Here is a 27,486-nt window from a genome sequence, read left to right as displayed (position 1 = left end):
CAATAGGAAAAAACGGGATATTATAATAAACTTATTAGGTGTAATAAAAATTAAAACAAACAGCACAATTTTGCAGTTTCCTGTAAACCTACAACTGACACAATCATACATCAAACGTCAAACCACTTACATTCTCAAAAACAAACAGCACTCCAAAACTGTATTCACCCAAGTGTAAGATGATGTTTTTCCCGATGCATCACTCAAAAAATACAGGAGCGTCGTATGTCTGCAGATTAAACTGTTGCTGCTTGAGATTACCATTTTTCATTGTTTAATAGATTATGTAGAGCTCATTTTACATTTACAGATGAAGCTAGCTATGGTTGTTGAGGTCACATGCAGATTTTTTTTTCTAAAGAATTTTGAAAGGCAGGACTGGGCAAATGATATTTGCCTTCCAACAGCACATCATCTTCCAATACGCCTAAGCACTCAATACAGTACTGACATTGCTTGAACAATTACGTGACATTCGACTCGTGTGGTGCTAGTGTGAGGGGTATGCTAGAAACTATGAGCTAGGCACTACAACAATCAATTTCTTTGCTTAAAATTTGGCAATTTTGTGCAACACAGAAAGAATAACACACATAATTCTAACATCTTACAAACTGTTGTTGTATTTGCAATAAAAGTTCTCATACATGTATGGATACCCCGTACAAGCATTATGCTGCTTTTTAAGTAAAGGTGACATTCAAAAGCAGAAATATTGTTTTACTAGGGGGGCTGCAAATGATAAATTCGGTCACTATTCACATATTAGAATACTGGGTAAAAATGTTACCAGCTGTTAATCAGTTTTATAACATGAGGCTGACATTCAGATAAAATGAGAAGGAAAATTAAACTAGAATGAAGTGTCTAAAAACTAAATAAATCATATTAAAGTGACTGTAGCTGCTGTCACAAGATAAAAATTGCAGCAGCAAGATCCATAATGGAGATAGTGCCAACAGACATCAGTATATGGGGATGAGTGCAAGTTTGAGGATTGGACTGAATCGTGATTGCAATATTTTATTTATGAATTAGTTGTTGTTGATAAATATGACTTGCACTGAAGAAGATATTGCAGTCTGTGTTTCACAGTTGCCCAAGCACAGCACTACAGATGGGTTGGAGGGGGAACAGTGATACCAGCTTAGCTGAGAACTAGATGAGTGTGAGGGGGGGTTTAGTGAGGAGGCAGCAAGCTATGTTGTGTTGCCAACTATGGGAATTTATACTGTGTACTTCAGCTTTTTATGGACATTTTTTATATTTAAACTGCAGTTTGACTGAATCCATTTGTAGTCAGAATTGAACTGACTTAAAAATTAGAAAAATACTGAACAAGAGTATTCATTTCTGCGGGAGACGGTAAAAGTCTAGATGGGACCAGTGGCATACTTACGGTTTTCATGTTGCATTGTTGTTGACCTTCACTGTGACATATGATGGGAATGAAAGGTGGTGTGTCAGTTGCTGGTTGTATGCAGCCTATGAGAGAGCAGCGAGCAGACGATATGTTTGGAAGCAAGAGATACTGTAACATTCTCACATCACTATAGAAACAAAATCTGATATGTACTGGAATAAAAACAGCTGTGTTCTCAGGTCCCACGGTAATCACATCATCAGAAATTGCTTCTTATTTGAAAGAAACAGCCAAATACTTGTGACAATGAAGATATAAATTTCACAGCTGGCTATATAATGATTTGGTGGTGGTGGTGATTAAAAATAATGATACCAAAGATGACTGGCTTAGTAATAAAAAAATGTAGACAAGAAAATGGTGTGCAAAGTAGTGTCAACAATTTCTTTTTCAGCTATTTTATTTCTCCTTATATTATCAAAATGCATACAATTAATAAATGGCATAAATTTAGAATAGGTACACTGTTAACTTTTTAGGTGAATATTTGTCAGTTTGCAATTTTGATTAGTCAGAATATGTTAAAAATAAATTTTTCTCAAGAAGCTTCTTGGGGAAAGAATCTTATTATCAGGGTCATCTTATACTCGGGTAAATATAGTATATACACTCCTGGAAATGGAAAAAAGAACACATTGACACCGGTGTGTCAGACCCACCATACTTGCTCCGGACACTGCGAGAGGGCTGTACAAGCAATGATCACACGCACAGCACAGCGGACACACCAGGAACCGCGGTGTTGGCCGTCGAATGGCGCTAGCTGTGCAGCATTTGTGCACCGTCGCCGTCAGTGTCAGCCAGTTTGCCGTGGCATACGGAGCTCCATCGCAGTCTTTAACACTGGTAGCATGCCGCGACAGCGTGGACGTGAACCGTATGTGCAGTTGACGGACTTTGAGCGAGGGCGTATAGTGGGCATGCGGGAGGCCGGGTGGACGTACCGCCGAATTGCTCAACACGTGGGGCGTGAGGTCTCCACAGTACATCGATGTTGTCGCCAGTGGTCGGCGGAAGGTGCACGTGCCCGTCGACCTGGGACCGGACCGCAGCGACGCACGGTTGCACGCCAAGACCGTAGGATCCTACGCAGTGCTGTAGGGGACCGCACCGCCACTTCCCAGCAAATTAGGGACACTGTTGCTCCTGGGGTATCGGCGAGGACCATTCGCAACCGTCTCCATGAAGCTGGGCTACGGTCTCGCACACCGTTAGGCCGTCGTCCGCTCACGCCCCAACATCGTGCAGCCCGCCTCCAGTGGTGTCGCGACAGGCGTGAATGGAGGGACGAATGGAGACGTGTCGTCTTCAGCGATGAGAGTCGCTTCTGCCTTGGTGCCAATGATGGTCGTATGCGTGTTTGACGGCGTGCAGGTGAGCGCCACAATCAGGACTGCATACGACCGAGGCACACAGGGCCAACACCCGCCATCATGGTGTGGGGAGCGATCTCCTACACTGGCCGTACACCACTGGTGATCGTTGAGGGGACACTGAATAGTGCACGGTACATCCAAACCGTCATCAAACCCATCGTTCTACCATTCCTAGATCGGCAAGGGAACTTGCTGTTCCAACAGGACAATGCACGTCCGCATGTATCCCGTGCCACCCAACGTGCTCTAGAAGGTGTAAGTCAACTACCCTGGCCAGCAAGATCTCCGGATCTGTCCCCCATTGAGCATGTTTGGGACTGGATGAAGTGTCGTCTCACGCGGTCTGCACGTCCAGCACGAACGCTGGTCCAACTGAGGCGCCAGGTGGAAATGGCATGGCAAGCCGTTCCACAGGACTACATCCAGCATCTCTACGATCGTCTCCATGGGAGAATAGCAGCCTGCATTGCTGCGAAAGGTGGATATACACTGTACTAGTGCCGACATTGTGCATGCTCTGTTGCCTATGTCTATGTGCCTGTGGTTCTGTCAGTGTGATCATGTGATGTATGTGACCCCAGGAATGTGTCAATAAAGTTTCCCCTTCCTGGGACAATGAATTCACGGTGTTCTTATTTCAATTTCCAGGAGTGTACTACTTACAATCAACACAATACTGCTTAACACAGAATACTAACAAAAATAACTAGACACTGCCAAACAAACAACAATAAACAGTGGATACTACAATAATCTAGCATTACAATTAAACAATCAATTTAAAAATAAAATAAAACCAGTTAACACTCATTCACAAACAACAATACAACAAGACTCCACCAAGCAAGCACGCACAATGATAAAAAACACAAAACACATATGATAACACGAAAGAAGACTCAAGTTGGTCCACAAGGACATGGAAACAAAATACACGTAAAATAATCAACATTTTCAAAAGATAAAACATAAATGTTCTATGCAGATGCTTCAATCCAGAAGTGAATCCCATCCAAAAGTACATCCAAAAACTAACAAAGTACACAAATATCTACTCAAAAGTGGTAATATACCAATTACATTGCAGTACATGTAATGGGAGATATGTGGGGCAAATTGGTAGAACATTTGATACAAGTAACATGGAAACATACAAAAAGCTATTCAACAGTTGCAGAGCCTTTAAGGTAAATGAATTGCAGCCCAACTACAAAAGAGAAAAATGTGAAGATCAGTGGAATAAATAAGAAAGCCACCTTGCTAACTTTACAAAAAAAAAAAAAAATCTTAACACCAAAATATAATTAATGCACAGTAACCAAATTTCAGGGCTAAATTTGTCTAGGTAACATATTTAAATGGTTAACATTGTGAGAGCGCAGATTAATGTCATTGCGAGAAAAGCAATTGCAAATGTGAAATAATGGTACATTAATAACCAGTGTATCTGCCAGACTATTGAATGCAAGCATGTATATGTGCATGCGTGTGTCAAACGGGTGTGCTGGATGTCAATTTGTGGGATGGTGTTCCATGCCTGCCGCACTTGGTCAGTCAATACAAGGCTACATAATACTGTTTGGATAATGCTGGAGTTTTTCTCCAGCGATGTCCCCTATGTGCTCGCTTGGAGACTAATCTGGTGATCGAGCAGGCCAAGGCCACATGATGACAGTATGTAGAGCATGTTGGGTTACAATAGCGGTATGTGAGTGAGTATTATCCTGTTGGAAAACACCCCCTGGAATGCTGTTCATGAATGGCAGCACAATAGGTTTAATCACCAGACTGACATACAAATTTGTAGTCAGGATGAGTGGTATAACCACGAGAGTGCTCCTACTGTCATACAAAATCACACCCCAGACCATAACTCCAGGTGTAGGTCCAGTTTGTCTAGGCTGCTGACAGTTTGCTTGGAGGCACTCACATGGCATCCTCCTAACCAACACACAACGATAATTGGCACCAAGGCAGATCCGGCTTTCATCAGAAAACACAACAGACCTCCATTCCACCCTCCAATGATCTCTCAACTGACACCACTGAAGTGGTAAACAGCGGTGGTTTGGGGTCAGTGAAATGCACGCTACAGGGCATTTGGCTTGGAGCTGTCAACTGATTTGTAACGGTTCATTGTGTCACTGTGGTGCCATGTGCTTCTTGAATTGCTGCTGCAGATGCAGTATGATGCACCACCCCAGCTAGTACCCTGTGGCCATCTGGAGTCCGGTGGTCTTGCAGCCGTACCTTCCTGTGACCACCGCTGTCATCAATTGTGTACAATTGCTACATTTCTGCCAAGTCTTTCTGCAATATCATCGAATGAACATCCAGCTTCTCATAGCCCTATTACACAACTTCATTCAAACTCAGTGCTCTGTTGATAATGCGTCTTCATCATCTTAAAAGCATTCTTCAATAACATCAATTCAGTATGTCCAATTTCAAAGGTGACTAACGCTCCTGACCATTACATTGTTTATTTAAAGCAAACCTGATTTGCAGCCAGGTGCTACTAGCACCACTCTTGTGCAACTGATGCGAAATTTGGAGACACATCATCTTTCATATAAACACACACACACACACACACACACACACACACACACACACACACACACAAGAAACAAGAATGTTGGCACTACTTACACAAAATACATGATGCACCAAACACCAAAAGCAATGCAGGAAGGTGTATTTACTGTTAAAGTGATGCCAGTTACTATGAGTCTATATTGTCAACCACAGTATGTGCAAAGAATTTAGTGAAACCCAGAAATTTCAATTGAAGCATGTTATTAACATGCAAAATACAGGAAAAGGTGTGGCTTTCAACCTAATGCATATGAGTGAAAGCAATATAGTCATCAAAGAAATGACACAAACTTTTAACATTAAATACCACCACATTTTACGTTAAAATTCATATGTGAACTGTTTTAAATATAAAATCAAAATTTGTAAACCAATAAAACATAACATTATAGATCACCCGTTGATAGTGGCTTGTTAATAAAGATGAAACACACACGGGTTATTAAATAGCTCCAGCTGCAGCATGCAAAAAGACATGTTTTAATTGATACACGTTGGATAGCTGCTGTTGAAAATGACTGCTACAAGAAACTTGTTAAACGTTAATGTATGTGAAGATCATGAATGTATTGCTTATTGTAATTTATAAATCTGCATTTCATTTCATTATTGTGTTCTATGGTAACATGACTGAGTTTATACTATTTTATGTGGGAGATGATCGTAAATATCAAAACTGGTGAAAGTCTGAGCCACAACAAGACTCAAACCTGGATCCTTGCCTTTTGTGGGCAATTCCCTTACCAATGGAGTAACCCAAGCATGACTCACCTTCACAGCTTCCCTTCTGCAGGTACATCCCTGACACTTTCCAAGCCCCACAGAAACTTTTTTCCTCTGGAGAGGAGCTTCTGTCAAGTTTGTAAAGTATGAGTGAGTTACTGACAGATGGAAAGCTGTGAAGGCAGATTAAGAACCATGCCTATATTTCTCTGTTGGTATGATGGGTGCCTGCAAAAAGCAAGGGTCCATGTTCAAGTCACAGTCTAGGGCATAGTTTTTATCTGTCAGCGAAGTTCAAAATAATGCACATTCCACTGCAGAGTAAATATTCATGCTGATCAGGTTAAAGGTATTTCTTAGTCTTGACTTGTAGTTGCAACTGTAATTGACATAGAAACATTATGGTTTATGATGTTGCCACTCAACCATGTAGCTGTGTCACAGTAAACCCTAATGTGACAGGCATTTCAATAGCAAGGCCTGATTCTTTACAGAAAGCTTCAACTTGCCTCTGAGCTATTATTTGACTTTGCTTAGTGTGAACTGTGATGAGTGTTGGAATCAACTTTCCACTCGGTATTTCTTGCTGCCACATATATAGCATTTCAGAAGCTTCATATTAAATGATAGACATCACAGGCTACTTGGCAAGCAGTGGTAGAATGTCAAGTTTAGGAGCATGGTTTTCCAGACAGGTAGCTGGAATTTCTCAAATTGTGAAATGGTACCACCAACTTCTGTGCATGCCTTACAGATGCAAAAGTAAAAATTCCTGCTGATTACACCATTGTGTCAGAGCTTCATAGCTCCCTGAGATTGAGAAGGGGTGTCTCTTGGAGACATGCAGCGAATGGGAAGGAAGTGATGTAACTTATGCAAAAAAATACACTGAAGATGCTAATGGCTTGAAAAACAACCTCACTTATGCCTACTTTTTATTTACCTGTGTAGGCAGAACATATCAAGCCTGGCCTCTATGACTGTAATATTGCCAGAACATGTCAAGCCTAGCCTCTATGGCTGTAAAATATTACACTGTATGTCCAGTCATATGGATACTTAAAATTACAGCAGAATGGGCATGCCTCATATATTGCAAGCTTTGGACGGTCTGTGGTAAATGTGGGAAAGTAATGGCACATTTATGATATAGTTATTTGCACTCAGTTCTTGAAATTATTCAGTTCTGAGCCTAGCTTTCACTAAGGGAACGAAAAAGATCACGGAATAGATGACTTAAACTGCAACCATAAATGTCTAAAAGGCTGTTAAACCATCAGTTTTCACATTATCATATGCACCAGTGAATCAGTCACCTGAAAATTTAGAAGCGAACATTGTATGTAAACTCAAACTATTAACAGTATGAAACTTCTATTAACAGTATATCTTGATATATTCCAGTTATATAAGTGTGGCAAATTCAAGGACGAGAATATATATAAAAAAGGGCAAAACAATTTATGTAGTAAGAAAGTGTTTTCTAGTCATGCACATATAACAACTTGTTAAAAGTATATCACACATTCGGAGAAACAACAGATAAGAGACTAAGTCTTCTTATATACAGAGTTAGCAATTTCTTTCACCAATCCTTTCATGTAATTCCTAAAAACTGTTGTGGAAAAATTAACTAATGTGTCCAAAATGGCAAGTCTACCATCTTCACCCTGGAAAGAAAAGCAACTAGAAAGGGGTGAAAAACACAAAGCTTTAGAAAAACTTAATTGAATACACACTGTTGTGAATGCATTTAAGTCATTGATTTTTGTTTTCAGATGACTGGTTTCAGTCTTCTAAGAGGTCATCTTTAGATCTTACATTACTTGATAAAAGGAATGTAGGATCTGAAGATTATGTCTTAGAAGATTAAAACTGGTCACTTGAAAATAAAAATTAACATTTTAAATGTGATGAAGATAGTGTGTATTGAAATGAGTTATTACATTATCAAGATCACTGTTTTTCCTATAACAGCATTCCAAAAGAATTTCTAGAAAAAACTGCCCAGTATTACATCATTGGCACTGGGTGATGAGTAATATAATGACCTCCCACCTTTGATATTACTGTAGTATTGCCCTCATTTACTGCATAGGAAAGACATTGGATGGCGTAATGTGTTGCCCTCTTAAAGTCCATTAGACTACTGACTAATCTCCTGCGTAGATTCTGGAGTTATTGCTTAGTCCTCAGTAGCCATTCTCTGCTGGAGAAAAAAATACAAGCTGCTTTCCTGCACAGACAACATCATACACTTTTTTTAGTGATCAGTCTTCTGACTGGTTTGATGTGGCCTGCCACTTTCTTCATCTCAGAGTAACATCTGCAATGTATGTCCTCAATTCCAGTATCCATCTTCCTCTACAGTTTTTAACCTCTACAGCTCCCTCTAGTACCATCGAAGTTATTCCCTGACATCCTAACAGAGATCCTCTCATCTTGTCCCTTGTTCTTGTCAGTGTTTTCCATGTATTCCTGTCCCCACTGATTCTGCACAGAACCTCATCATTCCTTATCTTATCAGTCCAACTAATTTTCAACATTTGTCTGTAGCACCACATCTCAAATGCTTCGATTCTATTCTGTTCCAGTTGAACCACAGCCCATGTTTCACTGCCATACAATGCTATGCTCCAAAATCATATTCCTCACTCTTGAGAAGGCATGTGTTACTAAATACAACAGTTTCACAAAGAAGGCTTCAGGAGACAACTCCCCATATTTATATATTCCTTTCTTGCATTTTTATAGTATAGAAGTAGTGATACTTTGTCAGACAGAGAGAATGGTATTCTTCTGTAGTCTAGACTCACATTCAGGAGGACAACAGTTCAAACCTGTGCCTGGCCCTCCTGATTTAGGCTTTCCGTGATTCCCCTAAATCTCTTTAGGCACATGCTGAGATATTTCCTTTGAAAGGGCAAGGCCCACTTCCTTCCCCATACTTCCCTAGTCCAACAGGACTGATGACCTTGTTGTTTGGTCCCCTCCCCCAAATCAACCAACCAACTTACCTACCTACCTACCTATCTTCTGGAGTTGTGACTGTATTATTGTTATGTCTTCTAGAGCTATTAGTAATGTATACTTCACAGTCTAATGCTAATTTTTGTGCTCGACTTTGCTATTTCCATTCTTCCTTCAACCTTACACTGACTGCTGGTATGCGTCAACTGACAGTAAAGGGATTTGTGGGATGACAGTTACCATTGGATTTGGACTTTAGTTACAGAAAATAGTGTGAGTGAATTTTAATTGTTGATGTTGTCTTTTCAAACTATCTTTCTCTAATTGAGAAATTTTGTTGACATCTGTATAATGGCATTTAATGACCTATCTATCTGGAATGTCTTGTGCAGTGAATGTTGTTATGTGGCTAAAAGAACTGCAGATAACTTCCAGTATGCAGTGGAGTGTGCACTGACTTGAAACTTCCTGGCAGATGAAAAGCTGTGTACTGGACAGGGACTCAAACGCAGGACCTTAGCCTTTCTTGGGCAAGTGTTTTACCGACTGAGCTATCCAAGCACAGCTTCACTTCTGTCAGAACCTCTTGTCCTAAGCTGAGCGCTGAAAAAACACAAGTTCAAATCTATCTTCAGGACTCTGACAAAAATCCGTCAAACCGAGACCAGTTATAGACGTAGCAGGTCTCAGAACACCACAGGTCTATAAGATACCTTGCAAGTGTGGCCAGTCTCATGTCGTGCAAGTAGTACACACTGTGGAACAGTACATGAAAGAGCACGAGAGGTTTAGTTGTCTGTACTATGCCAAGAAATCTGCTTCAGCTGAGCATGCTTTAGAAAATGGACACAAGATAAAATATGACAAAACGTCCATCGTAGTTCACACTAACAGCTTCTGGCATTGTGTAATTAAAGTCGCTATTGAAATAAAAATCACTGATAACACTCTAAATAGAGACAGTAACCTGCAGGGTAAGCATGGTGTGGGATCCAGCAATAGCATAGATTAAGTGAGCAATACCATAATTTAAGTGGGCAAACTGAATGCCGAGTCAACATATGTCCATATATGGTGACGCCACGAGCTTCGGAACAATAACCTAGGTCCCTTCCCCCCCCTCCTTAAACCAACCAACCACGAGCTTTAGTGACATCACAGTCAGCAGCTAGCGTATATAAAAAGGGAGTATCAGCAGCCCACTGGCAGTCATACTACTTGACAATGGCCAAGGCGTGCTTGGCTAGCTCATGCAATTTTAATCACGCTACATAGCTGAAAACCCAAGAACTTTTAATCTGACATTTCATTTGAACCTACTGGTGTGTCAAAGAAATGCACTGAACAGGTCATTGAACGTTACGCAGTGGCAGTTGAGTTTGGTGAAACTACACTTTTAATTGTAGTTGTCTATAGCTCCCCTAACTCAGATTTCAGGACATTTATTTTCAAGCTAGAGAGAATTCTTAGTTATGTTTAGTGACCTCAGTATTTATTTTATAAATGACTATGCAATGAAAAGAATGTTGGAACACACACAAAGCCTTCTGATATGACAAATACGATTCCATTTCCGTTCCAGTCACAATTAGAGCGAGGGGAAAAAGACTGTTTATATGCATCTGTATGAGTCCTAATTTTTTGTGTCTTATCTTCGTACTCCTTAGGTGCAATGTATATTGGTGGCAGTAGAATCAGTCGACAGTCGGCTTCAAATGCTGGTTATCTAAATTTTCCGAATAGCATTCTTCAAAAAGAACTTCACCTTCCCTCCAGAAATTCCCATTTGAGTTCCTGAAGCATCTCCGTAACACTTACGTGTTGTCCGAAATACAAGTAACAAATCTAGCAGCCCACCTGATTTGCTTCGATGCTCTCCTTCAATTCAACCTGGTATGGATCCCAAACACTCGAGCAATATTCAAGAATAGGTCAAACCACTGTCATATATGCGGTATTATTTACAGTTTATGGCTTGTAGAAAGTAAATCGATGCTAAATCACAGTGAGGAACAGTTTTTATGGTTCCTAACTCACAGTTCAACTAAAACTGCCATTCTTATTGCACAGAATGGGCCCATTATTAGTGAATCAGAACAATTCAGATTCAAAGGTATTCAGATAAATAGTAAACAGTCATCAAAGCCCATATTCTGGATCTTGTTGTACAATTGAATGCTGCTATAGTTAACATTAGAACAGGATAATTAGTCTATTTTGCCTAGTTTCATTCACTTATGACATAGGACGTCATATTCTGTGGTAAGACTTCCCATTGAAAAGGATATTTTTGGCTCATAAATGGGCAGTTTGAGCAATATGTGCTGTAAATTTGCAAACCTCTTCTTGACTCCTGTTCAGGAGTCTTGGAATTCTGACACTGGCCACTCAATATTTAACTCCTTTTTATGTAATTTTTTGTTAACGGCATGAGCTCATTCCCCCAAATTAGCAGCTTTCACTCAGTTAATAAAAGACAGAAATCCATCTACATTTGGATCGCACCTCCTTTATTTGTATTGCAATAAGGTGTGCAATATTCTGCTGGATTCATTTTCCATGAGCTATCACAAATATTAAAAATCTTTGCAGTAATCTACACAATTTCAAGTCTAAACTGTAGGGTTTCTGTGCAGTTTCTGTCGAGAAGTTTGTGGAAAAAAATTTATCTAATTTCTGTGTTATATTGTTGATTATGCTAATATCTGATCAGCAGTTTGTCATCTACATAGGATAGGATTCATGTTAATTGCATGCACTGACTTGTTTCATCACCATCCTCACGCTCCTCAGATCGTACAGAACTAGATGTGTAAATAAAAATTAAAAAAAAAAAAAAAAACTTTCACTGACAGTTAACGTATGCTTCACACATCCATCTTCTATAGATGCAAAAGTTTGTACTAAATTTTACCTGTCAGTATTTTTGTTTCTTTTTTAACCAAAAGTGCAACAACCTCTGTTTTCTCAGCATTTTCCATTTTTTGTAATTATACCATGGTGGGTCTTTTCCACCCATAAACCACTTAACATGGCACATACTTCTCTACAGTGCATTTCTCGTTCAATTTAAACTTTGCACATATTTCTCTAAATGCAACATTGCTGCCTATGGATCACGGGGTTCCTCCGGGGACTGGGTGTTTGTGTTGTCCTCATCATTTCATCATCATCATCATTCATGACAGGGGCTAGATTGGACTGTGTGAGAATTGGGACTTCGTACGGGCGCTGATGACCGTGCAGTTGAGAGTCCCACAAACTCATCATCATCATCATCATCATCATCATCTATATGCAATGTACTGGAACTAAATTATTTCCATTCATTGTCTATGTAGGATCCTAACAATGCTTATCTGTTCTTTCCTCTCCTTCTTGATGGATTATCAGCTTGGGAAACTATAGTTGCTGTGAAATGACATTATCACCAGTCCCTGTATCCATACTGTCTGCCTCCATAGCTGAGTGGTCATCATGGCTGACTGCCATGCAGAGGACCTGACTTCAACTCCTGGTACTGCCAGGGATTTTTCCTTGGCGGGAGGACACGATTGGGGTGCACTCAGCCTCATGATGCCAATTTAGGAGATGCTTGGCCAAATGGTAGTGACAGCAGGTCTGTTGAACCATCAATGTGTGGGACTGCAATGTGCTAACTCCCATCCCTCCATACCACATTCACGTTGTAACATCGGCTGGTGGTTGACATGGTGGTTGTTGGCCCGATTAGCAAATCTGTGGCCGAAACAGCTGTAGCCTTCTAGCAACCGCTTCACCTGCCTACACATACGTAACACATATCCCACACATCTATGACTGTGTCTCTGTTGTTTTGCTGTGAGTGATGTAGAATAAGATTTTATATTTATCTGCATTGTGAATCTTAAAATTTTCCTGGCGAATGTTCAAACAAATGTCGGGATTGCAGCCAGTCATCATTTATTTCATCGTTTGGTATTTCAACCGGGCAGCTGCCAATCATCTTCAAGTGAGTCATCGAAGACTAACTAAGACATACTCAATCTGTGAGTATTCCACAAATGCACCAAAATCAAGTTGACACATGGACCACACTTCCAGGCAGTAGTTCCATCACTGATGGAAATACGAAACTCTGCTATCCTCTGCACTGCTGTTCACTGTGGCCATTGGTGCACTCTGTCATCTTTAATTAGGACAAATCGTGGGGTTCCATGCACTGTCCAACAGGTAGCCACTACCACAATTCATCAGCTTCTTTGCCAGACTAATTTCCCTGGATTATTTAATAATAGAGACTGTGGTCAGAATCGTAGTTCTGTCATACTCCATGGAATGTTCAGTGGAAATACAATGTTCGGCAATAGTGGACTTGCCTGGTTGCAAAAGACAAATGCAACATTAATGTTCAGTGCAGCATTCTTTCACAGTGGGTGTGGTCTATCCTACTTAAGCCATGCCACATTGACAAGATATTTTGTAAATTCCGACCTTCTGCAATAACAAGTTGTCCTTCACTGATCCCAAAAGTCTGCAATCTTAGATGGCATACGGAAAATGACTTTCATCTGAAATTTACGGAGGATTAGTATGAGTGGCCTTAAAATATACTGAATGCCCAAGAGAGCCATCATTCTTTTGTCAAACAAAGACATCCAAGAAAGGCAGATAACCGTCTTTCTCTATTTCCTTAGTGAACTGAATGTTGTTGCAAATGGAGTTGATGTGGTGAAGAAACTCCATCAATTTATCTTCATGAGGCCACATTACGAAAGTCAGCTGAGTTACAGATGTGATATAGTGGTACCGAAGTCTGACAAATGTAATGCAACTGTTTTGTTATCTCATAGTGTGTTTCATGAAAAAAATGTGTGGTCTGCTAAGTGACTCTACCTGTAGGAGGATTGATAATGACCATACAGTATGTGTGCAGTGGAAAACTCCTGCACTACTGAATTCCTCCTCCGTACCTCAAGAGATCACCAAGATGTTAAGACCGCATGGTTGTGTATCTCGAAGACTGTATGGCCTTCCAAACATTAATAAGGGAAGTGTTCCATTACATCCAGTAATGAGCAACATTGGAGCTCCTACATACGATTTAGCTACATGTTTTACTTCTTTGCTGAGACCTTTGGTGGGCAAATGCTCACATCACATCTGTAACCCATTTGACTTTACCAATAGACTAGGGGCTCTACATCTAAGCAGTTCTGACCGTATGGTTAGCTTTGATGTGGTATCACTTTTTACAAAGGTCCCTCCACAGGTTCTTTCACACTAGTTGGCAGAAAGTTTCAGGTGGACATCACTGCTTTTTTTCGGCTTGCTGTATCCTCAACCTATTTTATGTTCAACCAAGAATATTTTGAACAGACTGATGGCATCACCATGGGCAGCCCTCTGTCTCCCTTGGTGGCCAACCTTCATATGGAGGATTTCGAGGAGAACAAGCTTGAATCACCTGTCCTTAAACCAACCATGTTTTGGAAGTATGTGGAAAATACTTTCATAGGTTGGCCTCGTGGAGAAAATAAATTCATGGAATTTCTTCACCATTTCAACCAATTTACAACATTCAGTTCACTAACGAAATAAAGAAAGATAGTTGTGTGCCTTTCTTGGATGTCTCTGTTCAACAAAAGAGTGATGGCTCTCTAGGGCATTAAGTATATTGTATGGCCACTCATACTGACCTGCATTTGCAGGCATCAAGTTGTCATTACCCATCACAAACTATAAGCATGCTGAAAACACTTGTACACAGAGCTCAAACTGTCTCAGATCTATATAGTTTGTCAAAAGAGCTCACCCACCTAAAGACAGTGTTCAGAAAAAATAGATATTATATCCAGCAGATTAACAGGCCATTGTCAGTTAAAACGAAAAATGGAGAAGTGGATAAAGATGAGAAAACCCTTGCAAAATCTTTAGCTTCTCTTCATTTTGTGGGTAACACTTCATTTAAAATATCTAGACTCCTCTGTAAATTTCAGGTGAAAGTGATTTTCCATCCACCATCTAAGATTGCAGGGCAGACCTTTTGGGACCAGTGAAGGTCGGCTTGTTATTGCAGAAGGCTGGAATCTACAAAACACCTTGTCAATGTTACATGGCTTACACAGTACAGACCACACCCGCTGTGAAAGAAAGCTCCATGAACATCAGTGTTGCATTTGCTTTTTGCAACCAAGCAAGTCCACTATTACTTAACATTGAATTTCCTCTGGACATTCAATGCAGTACGACAGAAATATGATTCTGACCACAGCAATGTGTTTTTGGGACTCCACTATTAAAGAATGCACAGAAATACACCTGGCAGAGAAGCTGATGAACTGTGATAATGGTTACCAGTTGGACAGTGCATGGAACCCCATTATCTCCACAATTTGTTCTTATCAAAGGCAACAGAGTGCATTGTGCTGCCACCTACTGCCAGGTACTCCATATCAGTGACCTCAGTACTCATTAGACATTGTGAGAGTGCAGAATGGGGTGCTCCGCAGAACTCAAGGACTTTGAACGTGGTCAGGTGCTTGGGTGTTACTTGTGTCATACGTCTGTACACGAGATTTCCACACTCCTAAACATCCCTAGTTCCACTGTTTCCGATGTGATAGTGAAGTTGAAACGTGAAGGGACATGTACAGCACAAAAGTGTACAGGCTGACCTCGTTTGTTGACTGACAGAGACTGCCAACAGTTGAAGAGGGCCATAATGTGTAATAGGCAGACATCTATCTAGACTATCACACAGAGATTACAAACTGCATCATCATCCACTGCAAGTACTATGACAGTTAGGTGGGAGGTGAGAAAACTTGGATTTCATGGTCGAGTGGCTGCTCATAAGCCACACATCACGCCAGTAAATGCCACACGTCGCCTCACTTGGTGTAAGGAGTATAAACATTAGGCAGTTAAACAGTGGAAAAATATTGTGTGGAGTGACGAATCACGTTACACACTATGGCAATCCGATGGCAGGGTGTGGGTATGGCAAATGCCCGGTGATGTCATCTGCCAGCATGTGTAGTGCCAACAGCAAAATACGGAGGCGGTGGTGTTATGGTATAGTCATGTTTTTCATGGAGGGGACTTGCACAAACTTTTGTTTTGCATGGCACTATCACAGCACAGGCCTACATTGATGTTTTAAGCACCTTTTTGCTTCCCACTGTTGAAGAGCAATTCGGGGATGGCGATTGCATCTTTCAACATGATCGAGCACCTGTTCATAATGCACAGCCTGTGGTGGAGTGGTTACACGACAATAACATCCCTGTAATGGACTGGAGTCCTGACCTGAATCCTATAAAACACCTTTGGGATGTTTTGGAACGCCGACTTCATGTCAGGCTTCACCGACCGACATTGATACCTCTCTTCACTGCAGCATTCCATGAAGAACCAGCTGCCAGTCCCCAAGAAACCTTCCAGCACCTGACTGAACGTATGCCTGCAAGAGTGGAAGCTGTCATCAAGGCTAATATTGAATTCCAGCATTACTTATGGAGGGCGCCACGAACTTGTAAGTAATTTTCAGTCAGGTGTCCAGAGACTTTTGATCACATTGTGTATGACACCCCCTACATTAATGTGTGTATTTGGATGAAGTCCATTCAGTGGTTTAGGAGGAGCAGCGCGGCCCTGGCTGGCACTGACTACTACTGCCATGCAGCAGCGCTGCTCTGTCGCTCTTGGAGTACTAGCTATTCTCTGTGTTGTACTGTCCCTGTTAATATACATCGATAAAACCAGTACTGCTCTAGACATTTTTGGGACTCCTCTGTTAAATGGGCACATTTCCACTTTAAAAAACATACTTTTTGTTACGGGAAACAAACAGGCACTTTCCACTGACACTGAGCATTCAATGAAAGATGTGATGAGCAGTATTTGTTTGGATTTAGCCCAAATTAAATTACAAATATCTGCCAAGACACTAGAGAAATCGTACCTGGCAATTCGTAGGAGGGACAGCCCATATATAGACCAGCTTTTTCCCCAAGCATCTGACAAATATATTTCATACATCTCCCCCTCCCCCCCCCCCCCTCCCCCCATCTTCTGTCCATATCTGGCCCCAAATTTCTGTCCATCTCCGCCTACCCTTCTCTCTGTGCATCTCGTCTCTCCCCCTCTGTCCATTGCTGCTTCTCCCCCCTCCCCCCCCCCCCTTTCCCGTACATTTCCTCCTCACTCTTCTCCAGAGGGATGTTGTTCTTACGCTAACAGTACTTCTCTCCTAACAATAAGTAGCATGTATTGTTGAAATCAGTTCAGTGGTTTCAGAGCTGTGGTGCACACCCCCTCCCCGCCTCCCATACACACACACACACACACACACACACACACACACACACACACAATATATATATGTATATATATACTGCACATAAACATTCTTTGAACAACTGCAGTACAATTGTGTGACTGATGAAAAGTCCATATATTAATTTAAGTTCACCTGACTTTGCAGTCAGACACAGTTTCAGTCTCGATAGACGTAGTATTACATCAACTGGAATGACCACAACCCATCCTATGATGTCAAATCTGTGTGGATGTTCCATGTCTTGTTAAATATTTCGGAGCTTTCTACTGTGTGTTTCAACTCTTTTTTTTCTGAGTATAGTTCTAGTGTGATAACTTTCCAGGAGGGACGTAAATTCAAAGACTTCGTTACAAATATTTGGTGATGTATTGTTAAAATGCCATTACTCAAAGTTTCTTTACTTTGTATGCGATCAATGCTCTCCCCATAGTGACTGGCGTGTGTTCAACAGAGGACCTCCAACTGTCACCTAGCTTAAAAAATTGCACTCATGTATTTTGCTACATGAGTAGCTGCTTCCTCTGTATAGTGTACCCCTGAAATATCAAAGGGAATACTAAGATTCTCCACCACAGAACAAAGGTCCACAAATCTGCAGCTAGGACCATCACTGAACTGACGGAGTTTGTGGTTAAGATCCTCCACTCAGCTTCAAACCAAAGGACACAAATCAGTTCTGGGTATGATACTGCAAATTGTAAGCAGTCATCACTATTTCCACCAGCCACCTGTAGGATATGAGGTTGGCCGTGGAGCCCGAGCAACAGACATCATTGGTGCCGACATGAGCCACAACCTGAAGATGGCTGCACCCTGTACTATCAGTAGCACCAGGCAGGGCCTCATCTACCTCAGACGAGGCTCCCACAGCAGATGTACTAAATGCCATTAGACTTCTTTCCAGACCTGGACACTGTTTTCCTGAGGGATTTTATAATGCATACTGGACATACTGACATCAAGCTCTGTAGCAGGAATGCATATGGGAAAGCAAAACTTAAGAATCCACAATTTACCTGATCCTAAGGTACCCCTAACTCCATATAAACTACCCCCCCCCCCCTTTTATATGGAAGGAGGTACTGAGCATGCTAATTTTTGTTATTCTTCAGCAGCCAACCTTGAATTTCAGCAGTTGGGACAGAGAGGCAAACTAAAAATTTGCATATTAAAATGGGTCTAATTATTCAGCGAAATGTAAATAAGAGTGATTTGCTTCTTTGTGTAAGACACCCATTCATGCTTTTTAACACCTCTGTGCAAAGTCCATACAGCATTAGCAAGGCAGGCAACTGTAAAACATGAGCCCCATGGCTTGGACAGAATTTCCAGGTTCCACATATTACCTTTTTGTATCATTTGTTGTTTTCAGTAACACACACAATGATTTAATTTCAGGAATAACGAATCTGAGTGTAAAGCAGGTAGTATTTCATTTCTCTCATATGCTCGTGTTTTATTGTGTTTCAGGCTCGTGAAGCTTATCTGGATCTTTTGACTGAAGCATTATCCAAAAATCATTCGACATGCAAAATTGTAGATCCTCCTGAGGTTGAACTTACAAGATCGGATATTGAAACTTGTGCAATAGATATGGAATATGATATTTTTTCCAATTGCACTGTTGCTAGTCTTTATCGCCATTCAGTATCAAAAATGGTAGGTCAAAAATTATTTTTGCTAAAATTTTATGAGAGATTCTAAAAACAGAATTAAGTAGCTTTTTAATAAGTATTATATGTTTGATTGTTCTTTTATACATGGATACCATATTTGAAATTTTTTTTTAACTACGAATAGTTGTTTATACTCATGCTGGTAATAAGCTCACAACTGCAGTTTCATTCTATCCACCCCCACTCTCTCTGAGCATCTCCAGCTGCTGACAATATGGGGAGAAGTATATTTGCAGTTAACAAGAGAGAGTTACCTTAACACAGGGAGTTTTAGCTGCTGAATTTTGGCAACTGAACTAGGGCATATTATAGTGTGAATAATAAATGATCATTGACAAAAGTTCTTTGACTGCAATAGACAGGTGACTTCAAAAAGTAAGTTACACATTACTTGGCATACCAAGTAACTCTTATTTAATGCTGCACTACACTTCAAAGTCACACAGATACAACTCCGTTTTTCAGCATAGTCCAGGCAATCACCAGTTTTCCAATGATGATGACATTCACAGAGTGCTCAATGAATGGCTCTGTGATGCAGGAGTGGATATATATCATCAAGGAACTGGACATTTGGAAGAAATCTGCTCCTAGATCACAGAGCCATTCGAGAAGTACTTTGCAAATGTCCTCATCACTGGAAAATCCGTGATTGCTGCAAATCAGTTACCCGATTGCCTGGACACTTTTGGCTGTGGTCAGTGTTGATGGCCTTCTTTCCTTATCAACACCACCGAAGTCTGTGTGGCCTTTGACAAATTGTTGGAATCATTTCACTAAGGCTAGATGCAACATTGCATTTGGTCCATGTACCACCAAAATCTGTGTGCTATTTTGACATATTTCTCAGAATAATCATATCGTCCTGCATACTTCAGATTTGAAGGATGTTTCTAATTGCTGCACCATTTTATTCGCACACTGTGATGCACTAGTTAACCTTACTGTTACAGCACTGTCTCTGTAGGGAACGCAGAACATGTACACTCTTCTAATAATGCACCACTCTTGTTGCGCATTGGTCTTAGGGTGGAAAAGCATGTATAATTTATTTTTGAAGTCCTCTCGTAGTTGGTTGCAACTCCTCTTCGACTACACTTTTGGGCTAATCAGTACTCGAAGTTTCCACCACAATGGTCAATGCTTGAAAGTTGTCCCATTCACAGAAGCAAGTTTCAGTTTCTTAAGGAAGTCCTTCTGCTACCATGATTCATCATCGGCTGAGAATGTTTGCTGTCATTTCAAGGATTATCTTTTGCCTTTAGCCTTGTAATGAATTATACATTCAAGTAACTCATCCTGTGGTTATATTTGTCATCCAGTCTTTTGGCATTATGTTACGCTATAAATGTGAATTTATGCAAATTAGTCCTGTACATTGTAAAGTAACGGGTGAGTTGTGGCACCCTGAAGATATTCTAAATTCGAAGTTGTCTTAGCCACATGGGCTGCTCAGCCAGCTGGGGCCCAGCAGCAAACATGTCGTGCCGAACATTAGACGGATGAGTGGGGTAGCCCCAGTGCGTGGTCCAGCCGCGTGGCTGGGAATTCCATTGTGATGCTGTGTCAATGAAGGAGACACACTGGGAGTGCCACAGATGGTGGACTTTGTGAAACCTTAATGGCAGACATTTCACAGTTCATATAGAAATTAATAGTAGCCAGATGAATCATGATACCTCAAAAAGAAACATGTACATTACCACTATTTGCACAACGATTCTGATGGTGTAATCAGATTTTCAATATATTCATTACTTTAAAGTTTAATATCTGACGATAAGTTATACAAGTACCACCCAGCAACGAATTCCCAAAATCTAAATGGTTCATCTGATTTCGTTGATCTATGTGTCTTTAGAAAGCTATTACTGTAAACCTAAATTGGTATAAATTACAGGCATGCAACTTAAATAGTACATGAGTTATTAGAGATCAAACTGGCCCCTTACTATCGATCGCGTCAGGCCATAAGTTCTCCACAGTTAAATGAAGAAACGATAGCAGCATGCTTGTAAAGATATTTATTCATCTATGTCTTTGTTTATATCCAGTATATATTATTCATGAAGAAATTGGCTAAATATTTACTGTGTTTTAGAAAGCACAGAGACATTAGGCTACTGGCCTACCTTTTGTTGCTATTCCTTCGATATACATTTATTTAATTTGTTTATGTATTTAATAATGTGTGTTAGAGCATGTTTATGGTCCAGCCGTAGGAATGTTTATTTAATTGCAAGTTTTTTAAGGGGGGTTAGGACGTCAAACGGGCCGACTTGGAGCAGGAGAGGCACCACAGGACATTTTATTTTCTACTGTCTATACTCTTACAAATAAATTCATAAAACTTTGTCAGCATGACCAGGAAGGATTCAGGATTCACACTCATAGCAGTGGAAGTGCAAAAACATAAAATAATTTTTTTTTAGATATGAAATTTCATCATTTTTTCACTTACTGTTGGCTGCATTTGTTGCCATAGGTACATCTTTTTTCACAAGTAAGAGAGATTCTTTGATGAATTTTGCACAGCATACAAACCATACTTACAGGTGTATGAAACTCTAGAATTTTCCAAATCTATTAAAAACTGTGGTAAAAATTGAGATAATTAATTACAAAATTTGATTTTTTTCTGAACATAAAGTTTAAAACGTAACAGCTCATTCATTTTTTCATAAATTAAATAGATTCTAGAGTTTCAGACACTGTGAGTATGGTTTGTATCCTATGCAAAATTCATCGAACAGTCTCTCTTACTTACGAAGAAAAGTGTACCTATAGCAAATGCAGCCAATAGTAAGTGAAAAAATGATGAAATTTCTCATGTAAAAAAAATTATTTTGTTATGTTTTTGAATTTCCGCTGGTACGAATGGGAATCCTGAATTCTTCCTGGTCATGCTGACAAAGTTTTATGAATTTACTTGTAAAAGTATAGACAGTGGAAATTAAAATGTCCTGGGGTGCCTCTCCTGCTCCAAGTCGGTCCGTTTGACGGCCTATCCCCCTTAAATGTATGGAGGTTGGGGAGGAGCATTGTTTCTGGAGAGGACACGGGGGAGTTCTGGAGAGTACGGCACAGGACACGGGAAGTGCTGGACACGACGGCACGACGGACGCAGAGTCAGCGGAGAGACTTGGAGTGTGGAGTGGTTTGCACATGGTCGCGTGAGATAGAAATACTTCGGAGTGCGGACTTGTGAACTTGTTAGATTTCCAAGGTTTCTACAGTGAAGACATAGTATGTGTTTAGAAGTGAATATCTCATGAGCTATGTTGTCGTCCATAACTAATTACGTGCAGTAGTAATCTATTGTTTCCCTGTTATTCAACTTACATTTTATTTAATTGCTGGACGTTCGCCACCCCATAAGTGTTTTGCAGAAATATACCACATTCTTAAAAGTACTTCCACTATCGTACTCATCATTTAAAGTCGTTATGATAGTACCTACAGATTTTATTTATTGCAATCTTTTACTTATAAATTTCTACATCACATTCGCAATTGCCGAGTGATAGGAACCTTCGACCATTCGATTCATGTGTATATTCATATTGTATACTGTAGACTCAGCAGTATTTGTCTTTCAATGTGGCAACTATGTATCCCAGCCCCTAGACAATGAAACCAGCCAAAACTTTAATATAGCAACGTTGAGTCTGAGGGTACGTAGATGAGGAACATCTCATTTCATCAGTTTATTAGAAAGCCTCCAATTGAGGGCTTGTCTGGTATTTAGGTCCTGCAAAGTGGTAATTCCTTTGCTCTCTGTTATTCAGCCGTACTATGCGAAGTGTAAAAACCTTTGCGAAACCAGTAGAGAATTCTGTAGAGTGTACCTCTCACAAAACACACTGAGAGATCAGTTTTATTCCGCAAGTAGGTTTCTGGAGATAGTGAAATTACACAGTAATAGATAGTGAAATTACGCAGTAATTTTGACAATTAACACATGCTGCCATTAGAGGTCCTAATCTATCATGTCAAAGGTAATTTGCGTGGGCACTTACAGTCTAAATAAGTTGAGTGCAGGGAACAGTAGCGGTTAGCGTGTTTAATGGACAGCTGTATTGGATACGGTTGGAACATGCTGTAACCAACAGCAGCTACATCAGGCGACTTCTCAAGTCGCAGACGCAGACCAACGGCAGTATGACGGCAGCTTCTTCGAGTACTCCAGGGCGGTCTTCAATGTCGACTTCCACTACAACCGACAGCATCACCATGGCAGAGGGAACCATCTCAGATCAGATAAGTGCCTGCGCAAATAGAGAGATAGTGTTTGTTTCTGAAGTTCAAGCTCCACTTACAGACCTTGCGGATATAAAACAGTCACCTAGTATGTGTAATTCTGGAAACGGAAGTGAGCTGGTTAGTCCAAAATCCAGGCGTGAAAGTGTAACTACTAGGAATTCAGGCAAGGGGAATGAATGTGGGGAGATATGATGTCTCAGCTAATGCAAATGATCCAGGGATTGGGAAATAATATGAACACAATGGCAAGTAATATCAGTACAATTCAAACAGTTACGGATACAATTTGGACTGATATGGGTACGATGCGAACTGAAATAGGTTCCGCTGTGGAAGAGGACGTTGAAAAAATTATGGGTAACCTTGAAAAAGCAATTGATGAATTAAAATGTGTCCGAGTGGATATGGGGAAAATTACACATGAAGTTGTAACAGTAAAATCTAAAATCGAATCATTGGAAATAGATCTTGGGGGGGGAAAGTGGAAAAGATACAGACGGAACTTGAGGTGCAAGGTAAGTGACCGTATAAAAGTGCAAGATGCTCATAAAAGTGATATAAATTTAGCAATTAGTGACATTTCCAATTGTGTAGATGCGGGGGAGAAAGAAGTGAGCACAGTTAAAGGTAAAATAGATTCCCTTATCAAATGCAACAGATAAAAAATGATTTAAATTCGTTAGCCTTCCAACAGGCCACGTCGGTTATAAATATCCTTTGGGCAAATACCAGATCTGTGAAATGTTACGTAGATGACAGAAGATATAACCCAGTAAATTTCTTGGGTGCGTGTAGGGACGCTTTTGTTCACGGCATGTCAGATGAAGCAAAAATAAAATACGTTAAACGGCATGTGGAGTGAGACCCACAGTCTTGGGCAAATGTTAAATGTAGTTCGTGCGAATCGTACAAAGAGTTCTAAAAGTGTTTTTTGAATAAATTTTGGAGCAAGGCAAAACAGACGCAGATCAAAAATGAATTCTTAAACAGGCCGATTTACAGGTACGGTAATGGGACGATGGGGGGGTTTTTTCAAGCGTGAATTTGTCGAGCTTATGCATGTGAAAATCCGTTGGGGGTTTTGACGGAAATCACCACGTTAAAAAGGCGACTACCTGAAAATTTGCAATGGGATCTTGTCCATAGTCCATGTGATTCTGTGGACAAATTTCTAGAGTTTGTGGAAAAATTAGAGAGGGTTTTGAAGTTCAAACCTCAGAGCAAACCGGGTGGTAGTTATCAAAATGGGAATCCAAATAATCATCACCAAAATAATAATCATGAGAGAAATCAAAGGAATTCAAAGGGAGATAGTAGGTTAAATGAGCAGAATGGCCAGAGAACGAACAGGAGTGATAACTTCTATGAACGGGATTTGAGCAAAGAACGCAGATTTGACGGGAGAAATTCGCGTGAAGTGCAATCGTGTAACGACCAGTCGGGACACTGATGTTCGCCATGTCTCGGGTCTGGGGATGGCGATCTGAACAGGCAATGAAAAGGACTGGAGATAATGGTAATGGTAGAAATGTTGATAGGATTGGAGAAAGGCAACAAATATGTAATATGGGGTATGTTAAAGAGGAAGGCTATATAGGTTGCTCTTTCAATAAAAGCACGAATGGTGGAAGCGTAGATTTGTGAGAGATTTACGTAAAAGTAATGGGAATAAATTTGCGGGGAACGATGTGAGCTATGAATGTGTAACGAATGAGTGTGTGAATGGTGATGAATGGAAAGATTCAGTGGTTCAAAAAGAAGTTAAAAAGGAGATGAATTTTGTGAAAGCAAATTGTGTGGAGAGTTCTGAAGAGGTATTAGCAAATAGTAGCAATTGCAGTAAGGAAGGTGTTGTAGTAGCAAGTATTTGTGAGTCGGCAAAAATCATCGATGTTAGTGAAGGCGGAGTAGCTTTGGTCTTGCCAGCTGCAAGTGAGAGTGATTGTGTTTCGGCAGAAAGCGTCAATGTTACTAAGGGAGGCTTAGCATTGGTCTTGCCAGCAGTTGAAGTTAAAAATGTATCTGCAGAGGTAGATGATTTCTGTTTAAAGGAACAGAGTAATGGTAATTTATGTAATGATGTAAAAGCTCCTGGTATTGATACTTCAGAGGAAGAAATATCCGCGTTTCTAGTCATGAATGAAGGTGAAACGAAACATATTGATGAATTTCTGGATCTAAAATGTTTGTCAGAGTGTGAATGTGAGAATGTATGTAAAATAGGATCGGGGGGGAGGGGGGGGGGGGGGTTTAACTGTATGAAAAGTGTGTAGAAGTGGCAGTGTGTTCTGATTTTTGTCCGATCACAGCGGAAGGTAGCAAGTCTGGAAGCCCCAAAATTGTACAACAAGGTAGCAGCAATCTCTGTAATGCAGCAGCGGAGGATAAAGTTGTCTATGAGTCATGTAAAGTTAATTTGTCAACGGAGAAAAGTAAGGTTTCTGATGCGAAATTTTGTAGTGATTTAAATGTTGTATCAGCAGATAAGGTTGCTGTGATGAATATTTATGGTGGTGATGGCTTAGACATTGATGTATTATTTCAGGAAGATAAAGTGTTTAACAGTGAATTGATCTGTAATTTTGTTGAAGCTGCAAGTGTTGATATTTTGGAAGGGACAAACAGTAAAGTTGTGCATCCTGTGGGCAGTGACTCTGCAAAATGTGTGGAAGAACTAACAGAAAATTCAGAGAGGGCTGAAGTAAATAGTGTGGATGAGGATAGTTTGTGTAATGAAGTTCGTACAAATTGGTATATGGAGGAGGAGTGTGATTCTAGCGAGGCTGATTGGGGTTGGCATGGTAGAATGTTACGGTCATTGCTGCCATATACTGTAGACTCAGCAGTATTTGTCTTGTAATATGGCGACTACGTATCCCAGCCCCTAGACAACGAAACCAGCCAAAACTTTAATATTTCAACTTTGAGTCTGAGGGTACGTAGTTGAGGGCCATCACCACATCACCATTCATCATTTATTATTTGAAAGTCCATGAAATCTATTAAGGAGATTGGTGGGGAGATCCAGAAAGAGACAGGCTGCAAAGTGATGCTGCAGCCTATAGCACCATTCTACCACTTACATCTGTTATGACCATAATTGAGGGGCCCAGTGGAAAAGGGATACATGCCACCTGTGCAGTGATTTTGGTACAGGAAGACAGCCGATGCCATCTAGTATTGTAGGTGGGAACTTCTAGCACAGTGGCATGTGCCCATTCCTTTAAAGAGAGCATATTACATTTGCTGTTATTCAGGACTGACACATTCCTGACATATTGATTGTATCTCTATGTCTCAGGAGTTGATTTGTGTCATTGGTTGATTTGGTTTCTGAAAGCCAATCAGAAAGTGTTTCTCAAATGTTGTTCATATGTTTCCAAGATGGCGGCAATAGGTGTTGCTATTAATGTTACCCATGAAGAAAATGCAACAGTACGTAAAAAAAAAAAAAAAAGAATTATGCAAGGAAAAGGCGAAGAAACAATGAACAATAATATAAATCCCAAAAAAATGAGATTGTGCCTGAGAATGTGTTTCGTAGTGCCAGTGATCCATGCTGCAAAACTAGTTTCTGCAAATACTCAACACTGTATGAAGAACTGGATTAGTGCAACTTAATAAGTGCAAAAATGTGTGTCCAAAGAAGAGAAAGGTTCCAACAGTAAGACAGAGGAAGGTTCCTTCCAGGTATTTTATTTGTGACACTCCAGTTACTGAGGTTGAAGTGTGTAGGACTGCATTTTAAGCTGTTCATGCCATTTCTGTTAAACGTTTGAGGACTGTCCGTAGCAATGAAGAATGTGACACTGAGAGTCATGAATCTACAACATGTGTATCTGTACAAATGCCTTGACAGGATAGAGGATGCAAGCATTCTAACAGACCTCCTGCCATTGATAACGAGAGAAAAATAAGGTTAGAAATCACATCAAAATGTTTCTAAGGTACACATCACATTACAGTAAAATGCAGAATCTGAACAAGCCTAACAAAAACTCTGTTCACTCGACTGCTGGAATGTATTGTTTGTACTGTGAGGATCTTAAAAATACAGGTGAAGTTTCAGTGAAACAACATGTGTATGAAATCATTTTCAATATGGGGTATAATATTGGTTTTAAATTGCTGTTC

General features: G+C 40.3%; 1 protein-coding gene across 1 annotated transcript in view; it reads left to right on the top strand.

Annotated features, from left to right (window-relative positions):
• The window catches only part of LOC124554911 (ATP-dependent DNA helicase Q5-like), a 309,389-nt gene that overhangs the window by 240,606 nt on the left and 41,297 nt on the right, over positions 1-27,486 (top strand). Inside the window, exon 11 of the mRNA XM_047128599.1 lies at positions 18,884-19,072. Coding sequence (XP_046984555.1) covers positions 18,884-19,072 — 189 coding nt within the window. The remainder of the gene's footprint in view (positions 1-18,883; positions 19,073-27,486) is intronic.

This window comes from Schistocerca americana, chromosome X, assembly GCF_021461395.2.
Source record: "Schistocerca americana isolate TAMUIC-IGC-003095 chromosome X, iqSchAmer2.1, whole genome shotgun sequence".
Taxonomy (NCBI): domain Eukaryota; kingdom Metazoa; phylum Arthropoda; class Insecta; order Orthoptera; family Acrididae; genus Schistocerca; species Schistocerca americana.
This window is presented reverse-complemented; position numbering and strand designations above follow the sequence as displayed.